General features: G+C 36.9%; 1 protein-coding gene across 1 annotated transcript; it reads right to left on the reverse strand.

Annotated features, from left to right (window-relative positions):
• Positions 1–400: 400 nt before the first annotated feature.
• Positions 401–16,774, reverse strand: LOC108664864 (golgin subfamily A member 2). Its single transcript, XM_018151554.2, has 15 exons — positions 16,704–16,774; positions 15,296–15,385; positions 14,274–15,054; positions 13,559–14,066; positions 12,677–12,824; positions 11,999–12,199; positions 11,455–11,685; positions 10,595–10,813; positions 10,078–10,184; positions 9,174–9,631; positions 5,194–5,367; positions 4,597–4,724; positions 3,985–4,075; positions 3,494–3,616; positions 401–2,712 (listed from the first exon to the last, which is right to left on the reverse strand). The coding sequence occupies exons 1-15, from the start codon at positions 16,749–16,751 to the stop codon at positions 2,570–2,572; spliced, it is 3,450 nt and encodes a 1,149-aa protein (XP_018007043.1). The 5' UTR covers positions 16,752–16,774; the 3' UTR covers positions 401–2,569.
• Positions 16,775–17,179: the final 405 nt, after the last annotated feature.

Here is a 17,179-nt window from a genome sequence, read left to right on the forward strand (position 1 = left end):
GCTTAATTGTTAACTGATCTTTGTCGGTGCCTATGTTCATACTTTCAATAAAATTACGCTTTCAATAACTAATTTAACTTCAGAAAAAGGGGCTTTGAGATCCTCGAATTTCAAGCATATTATTTGAAAAATGAGAGCGTGCTCGACAGCTCTATCTAACAAAAATTCCAATTTAACTTTACACTGAAGCCTTAATAAGGCCAGAGAGAAGAACGGAACATTGAAATGGTCAGTCAAACTCTGACCGGAATGAAAACTGTACAACAACAGAAGTAGTTCATCGCGACATAACCATTTATATTGAAGTAATCAAAGCGCTGCGCTCTGTGTTAGACATTATTAACAGGCCCCAGAACGGTTGGTTACTTTCAGGATAATTTGAGCAAAGAAATCGACGAAGGAAGGTAGTGTAGTTTATTAATGTAACAGTTGTTTCAAGCAAACACTCGAAACAAAGGAAACAAATTAGAAAATTAATTTGATTTTCTAAATAAATGCCGTAATCAGTACCTAGTAAAGGAATATTTATCAATTTCATTCACGAGAAAATGGGATATATATTGAATCATTGAACACGAGTGATGCCAAGACATTCTGCATTTCAAGAAGATATGTTGACTTCAGCTACTAATAGATAGATAGATCTCTGATATAAATAACATTTATTTCCGTATTAAAACTAATTATAAAGGCAAATATATTCGTTTCAAGAACCCAAGTAAAAACGTTAAATGTATAAATTGCTATCCACCTATTACCGCACTCCAACCTTATGCTACAAATGAAATCGCCCTCGTACTGAAGAACATAGCTATGCAATTATGGTATGCTTCAAAATTCATTCAAATTTTTAAAGAAAGAATTGCAGACGTAAAAAATCCTTTGAAAATGGCAACTGGTGTAACTCAGCACTTAGTTATTTAACTACTGCATTGAAGGAGTGGTTATAGAGGAAAACTATGCCTAAACTTCAACAAATTTGCATTTACAGTCTCGTCCGAACATATAATCGGACAATTAAACTCTAACACAAAAACCTCCACGAATAAAATCTTACACAGAGTGTCCCAAAATTCCGGTAATTATTAAAATGCCATACAACACGGGGGCACTCGGACTCGCACTCAATACAAAAAAAAAGGTCAGCCTAGTGTAGGACAAAATTCTATGCTTCGTATCGTTAAACTATGGTATTAGTAAGGTTATGGCTGTTTTATTTTTCAATAAATTGCAAGGAGGGTATAGTCAAGTATTGCAAAATCTTAAGCTGATAAAATGATATACAAATATGCAAATTATTTATTTAATGGATATCCCATTCTTATTTTCATTTGCTCAAACTGATTCTAGACAGAACCTGGCTATATATGCGGACGTTTTGGATTGAGGGAAGAAATCTACAAACAGACTGACCACGCTATAATTTTCCCAACACCAGACACTAAATTGCAACGAAAATTTTTTACCAAAAGAATATTTACCGCTTTCACACCGTGCATACAATAAAGTTATGGAAATGTGCAAAAATTGTAAACGCCAGACGGGCCAAACTTGTCTAGGAATTGATATTTGAAGCGTGTGTGTGCGCGCTATAGCTGCTAATTTCAATTCAATTTGCCTCATTATTCTTCTTCACTGAGGGCAGTGTGTCCAACGCTTTTTTTCTTATAACAAGGCTACAAATCAATCAAACGTGATTGTGTGCCAGCACATAAATTAAGTTAGACAACAACACAAATACTAATAAATAGAGCATTCAAGAAGAAATAATAGGTACGAATTAACAAACTGAGTAAAAGCTAAATGCAATGTTACTTGACGAACAAACATCACAAACCTTTGCAAATTTTGACAAGAGAATTGGACTATCAGATACTCAATATTGTGCCTTTAATGTTATCTCATAAATTTTAATTAAAGTGGTATGTCCAATGAAGTTCATTGGAACAAAAATAAGATGAAAATAACGGAATGTAGATACAAATCAGCTTCAAAAGTCTGTCGACATAGATGTGATTCGGTGAATAAAAAATTTGAAAATGCATAAAGCTTTCAAATTTCATCTTCAACATGATCTAAAAGCGAAGATAAACTTTCCAAGTAGTAATTATCCTACTAAAATAAAACTTTGTATTTATTCAACGAAATAACACAAAGGAGAAAGAGCTGGCAAGTGCAGGTCTTTTTAACGCAGGCGCCCACTCGAAAGTAAATAATTTATTCAAAGAATAAACCTCCGAATACTTGTGAATACTACGAGTCACGAGCGTCTAAGGAAAACCCAGATCCCGACTCGAGAGGATTTCTGCAGCAAAATGTGCCTAGCAAGTGAGGTTAAGAAGGAATAATCCATTACATTGTAAAGAGCTCAGAAAGCGAATGTAGAGAAGAGTTCTTAGGAATGAGAAAACGCTTGAATACGTGAGAAGAAAATTAGCCAGCAAAGTTGAGAAGAGATAAATTCTTAGAAAAAAATCTGGAAGCAAACGATGAATTTATTCAATATCTAAACAATGATTAACCATGATATAAGTACGAATATTATATTTTTAAAAATGGATTAGAAAGTTTAGACGGTGATGAGGTTGCCGCTGCACATGCCACAGGGATGGAGGCTGCGAGGATCGATGGTGGGAGCTTCCTCCATCTCCTTGATGAGAGACATGATGCGGGACACCGTCGCGCTCTGCGGCCTCGTCTCCTGGTCACCAACTGCAAGCAACGTAAATAATGTAGTGACAAATTGCTCAGAAACTGCCAGAATAAGGCAATAAGTTACTAAGAAACTGCCAGAATAAGGTAACAAATTAATCAGAAGCTGCCAAAATAAGGTAAAAAATTACTCAGAAACTGCCAGAATAATTATATAAGATAACAAGTTACTCACGAACTGCAATGCATACGTTTTTGGTTAAATAAGTCAGAAAAGAGGTGAATGGAGCACAGTAACTGAACTTAAAAATTACCTTTAAATGAGGCATTGAAATTGTTAGCTGAGCAAGAGAAGTAAAAGTAAATTTCAGTATCTAGAATAAGTGAAACGTTTTATTGAGATGAGCAAGTGCAAATACCATATCGTAAAAAATGTTTTTCGTAATTTCATTTCAAGTCATGCATCGTAGTTGATGGTTGCACTTGCAGGACAGCAAATGCAGCAAAATATTACAACGTTCATAAAACTAATCAATTGGTACGAATAAGATTTCCACGCAGATTTAAATTTATTGATAATTCGAAGATTAGATTATCAAGTAAGATATTTCAACGCATGTTAATCTCTTATTTAAAGCCATACCACCAGAACAATATTCAAGCACTTTACACTTACTTTAATTTTATTTTGAAATAAAAACGGTGTTTGTAGGAATTGAGGTCTTCCAAAAGATCTTATATATATATTCTACTCGATCACATGATAACAATCTTGCGAATTGATTAATAAGATAATTAATAATAATTATCTTTTGAAAATTAATTAATAAGGATTACTAACCCGATGAGACCTTTGAAGATGTCTCTTCATTTGTGCTGCCAGAGGTAGTAAGGGAATTTGGACCACTAGTGGCTGGGTTGCCATTGTGGTCCTTTACGTCGACTGCATTCATGGCATCAGATTCTGCACAAATAAATTTAATACTTGAGTTACACTTAAATTCAGGATATATTAGAAACCGAACTGAAGGGATGATCCTGGACGTCGAAGCAATATGCCTGAGGCGGGAAATATTTGTCTGATTTTATGGACTAAAATTTCTTGCTTTTGTACACAGAAATTATCTGCAATCGTCTCCGAAAAAGTCTCGCAAACATTTTTCAGGAATATTTTGAAGTTCGCATGTAGACGTCCGGGTGCCATGATGAGAAGGTCCTGAAGTGTATGGCTAACCTTGGCTGACGGTTGTGAGGAGTTGTGAAGGCACGAGTGTATGGCTAACCTTGGCTGACGGTTGTGAGGGGTTGTGAAGGCACGAGTGTATGGCTAACCTTGGCTGACTGTTGTGAGGAGTTGGTTGACGGAGCTCAAAAGTCGCTGCGTGTCGCCGCCTCGCTCTTCTACGAGCAGCTTGATCAGCTTCTGCACGGTTAAACCAATAAATAACTTTAAGGCATTGTCTAATGTGCAGATAATAAGTTAATGAGAGAAAGAAACTTCAATGCATTACAAAGTTATAATTATAACCTAGAACGATATTGACATTCATATCTGGGCAAAATTTCGTTGGAATCTAAAAACAAACTATGCAAGACCTAATCTATAACATTGAGAAGAATTAGAAAAACTTTACTTTCATGTTGGAAGCATTTCAGAGTACTAGAACTCACTACTGTTTAGATGTCATTTTCAATAATCAATTGGATAGCAAATGCTTTCTAATTGATCTAATTACAACGTTAACTGAACGCAAAATCTTTGCATCTCATTGGAATAAACGACTTCAAATTCAATTATTACGTCTAAGAAACATTTTTAATGTTCTTGCAGAGCTGACGGTGGTTTAAAATATTAATTTAATTGTATCTATTAACATAGGGGCAGCATAAATAAACTAATACTTAAAATACAAAACGAAAATACGGACAAAATATTATATTCACCTGGAGCTCAGCTAGCTTCTCGACAAGGGTCTGGCGGTCGCCTCTGAGGCGGTCGAGCTCGAGGTCTTTCTCTCGCATCTGCTGGCTCATGACACCGCGCTTGAACTGATATATGGTGATGTAGTCACCTGTAATAAAATATAAGATGATGGTGATGTAGTCACCTGCAATCAAACATAAGATGATGATGGTGATGTAGTCATCCGCAATCAAACATAAGATGATGATGGTGATGTAGTCACCTGCAATCAAACATAAGATGATGATGGTGATGTAGTCACCTGCAATCACTTGAAATAAATATTCAACAGCTAACTTTTTCAGACAACTAATTACACCTGCAACAACTTATTACGGAGCACTGTCGGAATATCAACAGTTTAGCGAACAAACTTTTCCTACCACATTTTTGGTCTATGCTCGTAACTGTGGGACAAATGCCCTCACAAATTAGACGAACTGATCATTCACATCAACTCTACCCTTATTCCCGAAGCTGGAAACTGTAACGTTCATAGACGAACTGATCGTTTACATCAACTCTACACTTTTCCCGAAGCTGCAAGCTGTAACTTTCAATTTCACAGAGCATCTCACCGATAGTGTCGTTCTCGAGTTGCAGCTGCTCCATGGTGACCTCAAGTCTCTGGTTTTCCTCAGTGAGCTCAGCGACCTGCTTCATGGCGCGCTGGAAGCGCCCCACGAGCGCCGAGTGTGTGCTCGACAGCTGCGCCAAGCGGTACTCCAGCAGCGCGCAGCGTTCGGCAGGGGCTGCGCGAAAAATTATAACATTAACCACTTTCAGACGGATCCATTTTACGTCGTCATAGTTTTTCGTTCATTAAGCACAAAGTCTGGTAGCTAAAGTTAACATCAGTAGACAAAATGTTAACCTACAGTCAATGGATTATTAAAAATCGTCAATACTATTTATATAGAGCGGGAGTTGTTGACAAAACGTTAACCCTTTGTCTATGAATCAATTAAACGTCGTCAATACTATTCCTACCTAATGGCCTGGACTCACCGAGAGTAGACAAAAAAGTATGATATTGCTACCTAAAAACATGGAACCGAAAATTAGTCATTAGGCAATGGCCTAAATTGGATTTTCATGTTCAATAAATAATTATATGAGGCAACAGTGATGTAAAGTCACTGTTTAGCTATAAAGAAAATTATGTCTAAAGAATTGCAGGAATTATGAGCGGAAAGTAAACCACCGTGAAGAGAAGCAAGGCCTCAGACTCGGGATAAGTCGGCATGCAGGTTCATTGCAGCGTCACAGGCTTTGTTTTAATGCAAGTGAGGAAAATATAGGTTGAGCAGCACGAAATATAATGACCACATGAAAGCGAGTGCTGAGTTTAAGAACAATTAGGCTAATGTTCATTACATCTAAACTTAGCTAAGTTAGAAAAAGTCATCCGTCTTCATTAGTGATGAAGACTTTTTTAAAGACATCAAGTCTTTTCATCGTCTAGTTTCATCAGCGCAGAAGTCTTTTCAAATGAAAATACTTGTTGATTTGACCGGCGGGCATTAAACAAAAACGCAAAAAAATGTAATTCGAATGTGCTAAAGGTAACAAAGTTTATTTTATCAGTGACTTTCATAATAATTATTGGAGTAAATTTTGCAGTTATCATTACTTCGTACATGACTAGATTGGAGCTGAATAAAAAAGAACTGTATAATAAAGGAAGTACTGCTTTTGGCCTGCAATAGAATGAACCTCAAGAGATTTGATCATAGAACTTACCTGTTTCAAATAATTGTTACCAAATTTCATCCTATTTTATATAATAAACACTTTCGTAAATTAGTCTAATTAGATAAAAATATTGTTAGTACAGAGTTTCATCGGACTGGACATTTTGGCGTGACACCAACCGTTCAACTTCAAACAAACTTTGAATGTTTAAGATTAAGTGTCGATGAGCGGCAAATTTATTCCGTTAGCACTCAATACATTCAGGCTCAGTTCCTAACCAGAAATTTAGAATAATTCGTTGTAATTTAGCATCATTGTTATCTTTATCCACACGCAAGGAAGATAAGCGGCATGGAGGGAACACAGGGAATGGCAGGAGGGTGGGTTCAAGGTGGCCAATTCTTACACAAGCAAAAAGCACAATTTCGTGACGTAAAAAGAAATTCGCAATTCATAGCAAATGTGTATCATAACAAGTAGTTCTGCAACAGTGCATTTACAAATCTCTTGCTTTAATTTTGTATTATATATGATTTATTCCACGCAGCGGATAAGAAATTTAATCATCCATTTATTTATCTTTTACAATTAATAGCTATTAAAATAAGACTAAAGCAAAGAAGCTCAAATGAACGTAATTCGTGGGCATAAGAAGCTTGGACAAGTGACCAATAACGTGAAAGCTTTTCACATTAATACATGCATTAGAGGCCTCAAAAATGTCGGACTGAACGCCAGCTAGATCCATATTTTTATACTGGTATATCTAAGACACGTTTAAACACTATTTTCATACTGGTATATTTAGGACAGGGCTTTTAAACAATGGCCCAAATTCGACAATGGTCCTTTACGGCGTCGTTGTTCTGCTTTTAAGCACCGACTGATTTTAGCAAGCATTTTTCGTAGGATATGATTTGGTCTCTAGCAATATTTGAACATTTCTTAGCGTACAGAAGCTTTAATTTCAAGTATGACAATTCAGATAATTTGTAATATTGAAACGCGAATTAATAAAAAAATATGCAAATCTTTAACAGATAAGTTTTCACGAAATTTTACATCAACTTTCAAACGTGAAGAAAAAAATACTTTCTCCCGGAATTTCTCACTGGTCAGTCGGACATTGAAGAGGCCTCTCTGATTACGCCCACTAACCTCCCTCCCTACACAGCCTGGCTTGCACCTCCACCAAACTCGTGCTCTCCATGTCACCTTGCTTCATGTGCTTCATGAATGCATAATTCATATCACCGTTCTTGCATCTATTCTCGAGTTCGATAAGGCTGATCTCGCTGCACGCATTTACCCGAGGTACGTTAATCTCACTACTCCTTGCCACAGCCACATCTGCATCTGAGAAAATTTCATTAACACTGAAAGACTTCATGTAATATTAATTAGCTTGCATATGAATTAAAAGCGTATAAATAAGCGTTTCATAAATATTTTATGCCAGGAGGAAAAAACGGCCGACTTATACTAACTTCATTCTGGAGTTAATTCGTAGTTCAGGTTGTAACAAAATCCGTTCAAAAACTGTCAATATACAGGGATCGGACAAAATACGGGAAACGCCTGTAATTTTGATATCGCAATTTTTGAACATGCAATAAATCAATGCAAACGTGACATTATTTGTTTATTGTTGCTGTTAATTGATATTTTATCCTTGAACAGATTTTTTAGTAAATTATGTCAATAACCTAACTATAACCTATAAATGACAAAACTCTCTGACTTTCAAGGAGGCTAAATTGTTGATGCCCGCATAAGGCAGGTGCTAGTGTGAAAGAAAATTCCCGAATGCTTGACATTTCTCGAGGTACTGTCTCAAAAGTAATGACTGCTTTTGAAAGAGAAGGAAAAACGTCCTAAGCAAAGCACTAGTCTGGCCGAAAGTTTAAGTTGTTGAGAGAGTATGTCGGTACATAAATCGAATTGAGGGACAATCGAAAGACCACGGTTGTTAAAATTACAGCAGGCCTCAATGAACACCTACAAAACCCAGTTTCCAAAAGACTGTCCGCCGAAAGCTGCACAGATCTGGATTACAGGAAAGAGCTGCAATTAGAAAACCTCTGGTTTCAAATACAAATGCTTCAGAGCGTTTAGAGTTGTGTAAAAACCTCCAGAATTGGTCCCTCGAGCAGTGGAAAAATGAGATTTTCTCTGACAAATCATCGATTACCTTATTTCCAACTTCTGGCCGAGTTTACGTTTGGAGACAGCCAAAAAAGTCATTTAATCCCAACTGCCTCCTTCCAACCGTAAAACATGTCCGGGGATCTGTGATGATACCTATAGGGTGCTATTTCTTGGAAATCCAGTGGACCAAGGATTTCTCTTCATGAAAGAATAAAAAACCGTTGCTATTTAGAAATTTTGGAGGACCAAGTTCATCAAATGGCTCAAGCACCGTTTACGGAGAGGAACACCATCTTTCAAGATGATAATACACCAATCCATACAGCTGGAATTGTTGAAAAATGACACGTCAAACATTCTAATGAAGATGAGCATCTCATTTGGCCACCACAATCACCAGACCTGAATATTATCGACCATTTGTGGTCGATTATAGAGGTGCAATCAGAAGTCTATTCCCGCCGCCATCGCCTTTAAAAGGGCTGGAGGGAGTTTTAACTGCAGAATGGGTTAATATTACTTTGGAAACAATTCACAATTTGGATAAATCAATACCTCGGAGAATTGATGCTGTAATTGCCGCAGCTACACCATACTTGAATATATTTTCTCCATTTCTCTACTTGAATATATTTTCCCATTTCTCAGGAGTTACCCTTATGTTGTCTAACCCCTGTATATGTCATTATTCATTATTACTAACACACAGACTTACTTCCAGAGCTGTCACATGAAGACCGGCCATCGGAAGAACCAGTGGAATCACTCATATTAGATGAAGAAGTTTCGATGCTCGATTTGTCAGTACTGTCGCCCACACTCTCAGCCGTAGCAGTTGTGCGCACTTCGGTAGCGTCATCAAGAGACATGACAATTTCAGACCCGTCGCCCACTTCGTTGGACTCGTGTTGAGGAACACTGTTAACATCCACATCTCCGCAGACTTGGACGTGGTTTTCAAGCACCTCCGGAGAATTTTCTGCCACATCAGAAGATTCTAGTGGTATTTTCTCGGGATTTTCGCACTGAACATCAACAGGAGATAACTTGGGTGGTAGCTGTTGATGCATCAGCTGCTGGTCTCTCTGCTTCATAGTTGCTAACTGTGATGCGAGAGAACTGCAAGACTCGCGCAGCTGCTGAACTTCAGTTTCTCTGACACTGCTCGCCTCTCTGTATACGTTGCATAGGATAGATCAGTGAGTTCTGTGGTACAATACAAATTGATAGCATAATATTACCTTCCATCGAGATCCTGATATTTAGTGTACAAGGGTTAAACATATGATAAATCAAAAGCAACTGCGCCAGTGTCAATTTCGCGCCGTAGACCTGCTGAAATGAATGATGCAAAATTTTAATTCTTGGAGAAGAATCAACATTTAAATGAATGATGACGATTCTACAGAAAAACAACCAGTTTTTTTATCCTTCCTACAAAAATTGCGGCTCAAATCTTATTACCTGTAGACGCAACTTCAATAACAAAATAGAATTACAAGCATTTCAAATTCTAAAAAATCTCAACTTTAAGACTGGCACACAACCAGGCTAGATAGCCATGACATTCATATCTCACATAAGGCACTCAAAGTTCTGACACGGGAAGTATATCTCACCTCAGCGACTTGGCTTCTTCTACAGCTTGACTGAGCTGCTTGTTGAGCCCCTTCTTGAGGTGCAGCTCTCGCTCCAGCTTCTCCGTCAACTCCAACTTCTTGTTGCTCTGTAGGGAATTGAACGTAAGATTATACAGAATAAATTAGGTACCTACGAAAATAAAACGTGAACTCTCAGTCAACTCCAACTTCTTGTTACTCTGTAGGGAATTGAATGTAAGATTATACAGAATCAATTAGGTACAAAAATAAAACGTGAACTCCCCCTAATGAGTTATTAAAGCTCAAAAATAACATTATACATTTATATAGATGCCACGGAAAATTCTAATTCTCTAAGTCTAAAATTCTAAGTCTAATTGGATTGAATAACACTTAAGTTTGTTTACGTACGCTTGATTTAGATTTTAGAATATAAGGCTGCAAAGGATAAAAAAAATGATGAATTGGCAAGAACAAGTACCATCATTACTGCAAAGGATAAAAAAGATGAATTACCGTAGTTAAAAACAAGTACCATCATTATGAATCCATCCTGAAGCTCAGCGAGCTGTTCTTTGAGCATCCTGTTCTGAGCCAGAGCTCTGGCCGCAGCAACCTTGTCACTCTGTAGCTTGGCCAGCAGGCCGCTGTTGTCAACGCGCTCCGTCTGTTGCTTGTCCAGGGCAAGCTCCAGCTGATCAACCTGACGTTGAAGCTCTTCAGAGAGATGGTGCAACGACAAGTTATTGTCCTCCTGTGGTTATAGAGAAATAACAGGTTAAAAGAAACTAATTATGTCGAAGATAAATGAAGGTTTAAAGATTGTTGTTCTATTACAATAAAATGGCTATAATAGGTTAAAACACATTTGAAATATACTGGTAACAATTCAGACAAGATGACTGTATTAAAGACTATTTACAATTTTCAATCAGACTGAGATGATAGGCTGAAAGACTGTTGTCCTACAATCAAAATTAGCGTACGATTAGTAAACATAGGGCAAAGAGAAAAAGAAAAAAATCATTCCATCTAATCACAACTGAAGTAACATGCATTCAAGGAAAACTTATTTCTATTGATTAGAATTATTCTGTAATATCAAAATGCACAATTTGACACAAACTGTCAAACTATCTCATCAAATAATTTCTAGGGAGACCAAGCTAGACTTAAACATCAACATCAGGGTGTCTCAGTCTATTCACTTTTCAACTTAGTTTAACGACCAAACATATCATTTAATCCATACGCAAAAAGGGGACGGAAAATTATTACAAAAAATTTATTGAGCTTAATTATCTTTACAACTTCAAATCACAAGCAAAAATTTATAATGGAAGAAATTTGAGTAAATCAAGTCGCCATGTCTGACGAGAATGGCAATATTCTAACCAGATTTTTGCTGTTTTCCTTTAGTTCCAGGATTTCTTCTTTCAGTTGCTGAGTTTCCTGGTCTTTCTGCTGCACTTGCTGCTGTAAATCCGCCACTAACTGCCGCGCAGAAGAATCATCCTCTACTGACGCCTGCTGATGCCGTAACTGCTTCTGCAGCTCCTCTACATGTTGCTGCAGGTCGGCCAGCGATGCTTGCAGCTGCAAACGCTGCTGCTCTGACTCACCAAGCTGGGCATATAATAATTAATTAATAGTTGCTTTCCACGTTAATCCACACAAATATTCAATATTCTAAATTGGCAGCTATCACCATTTTATACAGTGAAAGCAGGGTAAGAAAATCATGTTAAAAAGACATTGTGATTGGAACGCTGCAAGAGCAAAATATTTCCAATACTTTCCACAATATGAGCCAGATAGCCTTTCATTCTTTGCATTGGGTACCAGTTCATGAATCTCGTACATAACTTTAATTCCATACACTTTTGGATCATAGCAAATTCATTTTCGTTCTTCATTGCCAATTAGAATTAAAACTTGCCTGATTTTTGATATGATCAGATTGCTGAGAGAGCTGGGCAGTGTAGAGCTGATACTGTGAAGCTATCTGGTTCTTCTCAGCCTGGGCTTGTGCCAGCAACTGACGGACTTCACAAAGCTGCTCTTGGGCGGCCTGATGCGCCTTCTTCTCTTGGTTCAGTTCATCCAGGATGTTGGCAGAGTCTCCACTTGAATTCCGCAACTGTGATCACAACACATTCATTGCTTCATAACTTTTACAAGTACTGAGTTATCAGGCATAATGTTTTAACAGCATAAATAAATAATATTTTGTAATGCTTAGTGATGACATCATAATTAAAATTTTATAAGGCAGTCAAACATTTCAGATGACTTTCAATGAACATTATGATGATATTGATTGAGCGTTATAGTCAAACAGAACCAAGGTTTATGTTAAGAAGTAATAAAAGCCAAGAATTAAGATTATCTTGAAATATTGGGTGAATAATATCATGGCTCTGAAGTTCAGTGGACTTGAATATTATTAGGACACCGTGTACAGGAAGGCATTATTAAAAGAACACAATGCACCACTGTAAATGTAAGAGATAAAAGAAAAATCGACCCAAATGCAGGGCTTGAGTTCCTCAGCTGATTGTGATAGATTGCTACATTGCTGAAATGGAAGAGCTGAGCAAAAGGAGTTTAAAATTACCTGTTCAATGCGAATGTTTGCCATGTGTAGTTGAGTTTTGGTTTCATTGACCTGAGCTTGCATGCTCTGCTGGTCCTTGCTGCTGCTGTTGACACGTTCAGCTAGCTCAGCTGCACGCATTTCGTAGTCGCTGCAGCGAAGTTTAAACCTAAAGAGATAATTCGAAGAATTTTTTTAATTATTCACTGCAATATCGAAATGGTAGCCAATGAGTGAAATCATAATCTGAACGCATTGAAAGAAACCTTATCTGATAGGATCTACTAAATCCATAATCCTGTTTTTTTTACATTATATAACTATAAACATGATGCACATGATATATAACTATATTCCTGAAAATGGTTGTGCACACAAGCATCTAATGAACATGAGGATCCAAATGACAAAACAAATTGTATAATATACCAGGTAATAATGATAACTACCTAGCAGGTAAATCTAGAATTATTTGAATTGTATGTATAATACCTGAAATAACAAAAGATTACATTCTGATAAATATGAGGAATGTTGATATAGGTACCTTACTACAATGAAAAACAAAACTCATGGATTACCTAAGAGGAAGAACAATAAATTTTTAGAAAATGTATGGCTATTCTGGAGTGTGAGCTCTAGATTAAATAGCAACAAAGTTCGCTCAAGAGAAGGGCAAATAAAATATAATCTATTATATATAGCAAGGGAAGCTTTACAACATGAAGTTACAAGCAAAATCACGTATAGAAAATATAGATAAATCCTCACTCTAATATAAAAGAACTACGTAATGTGAACAATTACAATTATTCAATTTAGATAACAGTATACAAAATGACTACAGTTAAAATATTGTTTAAGAATAAATTAATTTATTGATTATTATATGATACTATTTACCTGTCTCTTTCTTCTTTCAACAAATGGAGATGAGACTGCAGGTCATCTCTCTCCATAGTGAGTGCGCTTATTCTAGCTTCTTTTGCTGCAAATGCCGCCTCTGCTTGCTCAACTTTAAGCCTCAACGCTGCTAGCTGACTCTCCATCCCTTTGCCTTGCTCACCTCTTCCTGAAAGCTGTTCTTTAGCTTCATTAAGCTGTGATTCAAGTTGCATTTTTTCAGCTACCAAAATGCTAATTGTTTGAACATGAAAATGCAGCTGTTGACGTACATGAGCAAGCTCTTCTTCATTCAAACTTGTACGTTTGTTATGTTCATCAGCAGAGGCTGTTGCTGCTTCTGCAGACTTTACATGTGATTCCTGCAACATGGCAGAGAGCTGCTGCAACTGCTGGTGCTGCTGTGCAGTCAGTAGTTGCTGCTGCTGAAGCTGATCAGTGAGAGACACATTTCGAGCTTCCAGATCAATGACTAGTGGATGAGATTTGTCCAGTTTTTCTTGATTGTCTGTAAATGAGAAAAAACAAATGGTGAAGAAGCAGCATTTGCATTACCAATTAATGTCTTAATTTGTAATGCAATTAATGGAACAAATAACTACCTGAAAAAGGTCTTTAGGTATTCAAAATCTTTTGAAAGCTGCTAAACATACTCCTTAGCAGGTACGGTACTTCTGATTCTGAATAATAATTTTTTTCAATATTATATAGATACCTGCATTGACTTTACTTGGAAGTTCTTGATGCGGCATTGGTACTTCTATCAAGTTGGCAGCTGAGCTCTGATCATGAATTGAAAACACTTGGCAAACTGGCTCAATGGTTGAGTCTTGAGCTGCATCTCTAGTGTGCTGAGGTTGATGAATAGCAGTGGCAGCCGACCTGATGGACTCAAGACTGCTATCCCTCTCACGGTTCTTCATTTGAATTTCTTGAGAGACTTCCGTAGCATTAGATAAAGATTGGCGACTAGTGTCAGCCAAAGTAGCAGAATCTAACAATTTGGATGATTCATTTCGTGATTCTGAAAAATAATTACTAACAATATTCATACTAGACCTAAGTGGAGCACTTGAATCATGCTGAGAATCTAAAGAGCTCAATGGCAAAACTTTACCAGGAAGGCTATCAACATCAGATTGAGCACTGGATTGTTCAATATTCTGCAATACAGAGGATGATTGCAAATATGCCTCATCACTATTTGCAAACTGTAAACTGTCTGCCAGAAAATCAGCAGCACTAGAAGACTGTACACTTGAGAAGAATGAAGCTGCACTCCTAAATGCTGGATGAGTGTTGGTATCCACATTTTTCTTGACATCTCCACACTCATATTCTTTAGTAGTTGGTGACGTGTTTGTTATGGTAGAGGTAGTAGAAGCATCAGGAACAGAAGCAAGTTGTGATGGAGCAGCCAAGGATGTAACTTCAAGATGGTCAGCATCGTTGAGTGGATCATATGAAGAGGCTCGTGAAGACAACTCTGTGCTTGCCTGGAAAATGTTATCACAATTAAAGACCCAAAAAAACAAAGCTGAAAAATCCTTTTCATTATTCCAGCATGACAACTTACAAGAAGTATATAACTAAACTTGCTCCAATTTACAATTTTCCTATCCATTTTATAGCATGATTCTATATTATGCAAGCATTAAAACTACCTTCTTAACACACAAACATTTAGCTTACAATTTCAATACCTTAATAGCAATTAGCAACTGATGACACACACACCTGAGATTCAGTGCCACTGCACCCACTTGATGCAGTTGCCAATTTGATGGCATCTCTCACCCGAGTGCGCTTATTACGGAATTCTTGCAACTGAAAAAATTGAGTAATTTAAACAAAGAAAAAATTTGCATCTTTAAGAGCTTCTGTGTTGTACAAACCTTTGTTTAAAATTATTGTTGGGCAGGCACAGTCAGAATTTCATTTGCACCTACTTGTAGACCTTAAATGGTCCCACAGCCCACTTAAGAATTAAGTGGGACCAGTCCAGTCATGGAATATACATCTCTACTTTCCAAATTATAACTAGAGCTATCAGTCAATCATACAATTTTCAGAGCCTAAAGATTCACACTAGATGACTAATGAGTAGCTAATGACTTAGCCAAGGTATATATATACTTATACATATTATGTGTCTTCTAAGTTCTATCTATAGCTAAATCCCTATACACAAATCATAAATGTCCATGATCAATCTGTGAAAATAGTGAGGTTACCATCTAATGGATAAATCATAAACGGAGTACCTAATAAGGGACGGTTTTGAGCATTTTTTGTTAATAACTTCTCACCAAGTCACCATGACACATTTCAGAAACAAGTTTGGGCTCATTTTAAAGCTCATTGCGTGGGGCCGTGGGCAATCAAATGGCACCTCCAAAAAAATTTCATATGCTATTTGTAAGGTGCCAGATGCAAAATAAAATATAAGTCATTAAGTGTCTGTTATTTATTTATTTTAAATTATTTTTTATTATTTTTACATAGGCCTAGTGGCAATTGGCAAACTAGAGATTTTTTAGAATCAGTTCATTTTTAATTTCCTCATTTACTCAATATTTAAACCAATTTCTTATGTATGATAATGCTGTTAGCCTAGTAGGCCTGTTGCTGGTATCCATGATACTTACTTTACTGGTCTACTTAATAGTACTTATTGCCTACCTAGTAAAAAATCAAAATCGAAAATTGGGGAGAGTCTAAAAGGATTGAGTCGAGAGAGAGTAGGCTATAAAAAAACTCTGCTTTGCCACTAAAGTGATACTCGGTATAACATAACATAACATAGTGATGTCGGCGCTGAAGTGTAGGCCTGATGTAGCCTGTCGCCGATTCTTTTCCTTTTCGTGCCTTGTTCATAGATCTAAACTCGTGTCATTTGACCGGATCTTTTCATGACTGGCGATAGTTTGAACTTTGAAGTAGCTACTAGAGTAACTAGACTTCCACTGGGTTCGATAAGGAGCTAGGTAGGCATTTCAAATCTGAACATATATTTTTCCATAGCTTTATGCCTTTATCTAGTCTGTTCTTGAACGCCCTAGGGTAATTATTGTATCTATTGTTTACGTAATAAATTTTTAGCACTCTTAGCAAAATATGAAATTCTGATAAAGTAAATAATCACCTTAGATCTAGCTGCAGCCAATTTTTGTTCTTTTTCTGAATCTGACATGTTGGCTCACTGACGTGACAACGTTTGAAGTTCGAACGCATTTCGCTAACGTAGAAAGTATACAGAAATGATATGTCTGCATCAAACGTTTGCATGAAACGACCTTTAATAGTCACATGAGCCACAGATGCTCTATAATACTTCAAGTTTTTATTATTAATATTCCTACTATCTTGTGAAGAGACAACTCAATCGTAATCGAAAGAGGACGTGCTTGCAAGCCTTTCTGTCTTCCTAAATAAGTGCCAGTTTTCTCAATTTTTTCGCACGATCTATTTGTTCGAAGATCAAGACATTTTTTAAAGTGATTTCTTCAGTCGAAATGCATCAGTTCCTTCCCTGTCGCAGATTAAAGACTCGCTTACATGTGGCGATGTGCGCACATTACAGATGTGTCGGAAAAGACCAATAATAAGCCGAATAATTAT

Source organism: Hyalella azteca, unplaced genomic scaffold (assembly GCF_000764305.2).
Source record: "Hyalella azteca isolate HAZT.00-mixed unplaced genomic scaffold, Hazt_2.0.2 contig17497, whole genome shotgun sequence".
Taxonomy (NCBI): Eukaryota; Metazoa; Arthropoda; class Malacostraca; order Amphipoda; family Hyalellidae; genus Hyalella; species Hyalella azteca.

Bases quoted from the DNA above. Each gene is read 5' to 3' on its own strand.
- LOC108664864 (XM_018151554.2), bottom strand. From the start codon at position 16,751: ATGTCAGATTCAGAAAAAGAACAAAAATTGGCTGCAGCTAGATCTAAG. The intron at 15,386-16,703 runs GTGATTATTTAC...CAATTTTTTCAG, and splicing joins TGGCTGCAGCTAGATCTAAG to TTGCAAGAATTCCGTAATAA. The intron at 5,368-9,173 runs GTAAGTCTGTGT...TTTTTCGCGCAG, and splicing joins TTCATGTGACAGCTCTGGAA to CCCCTGCCGAACGCTGCGCG.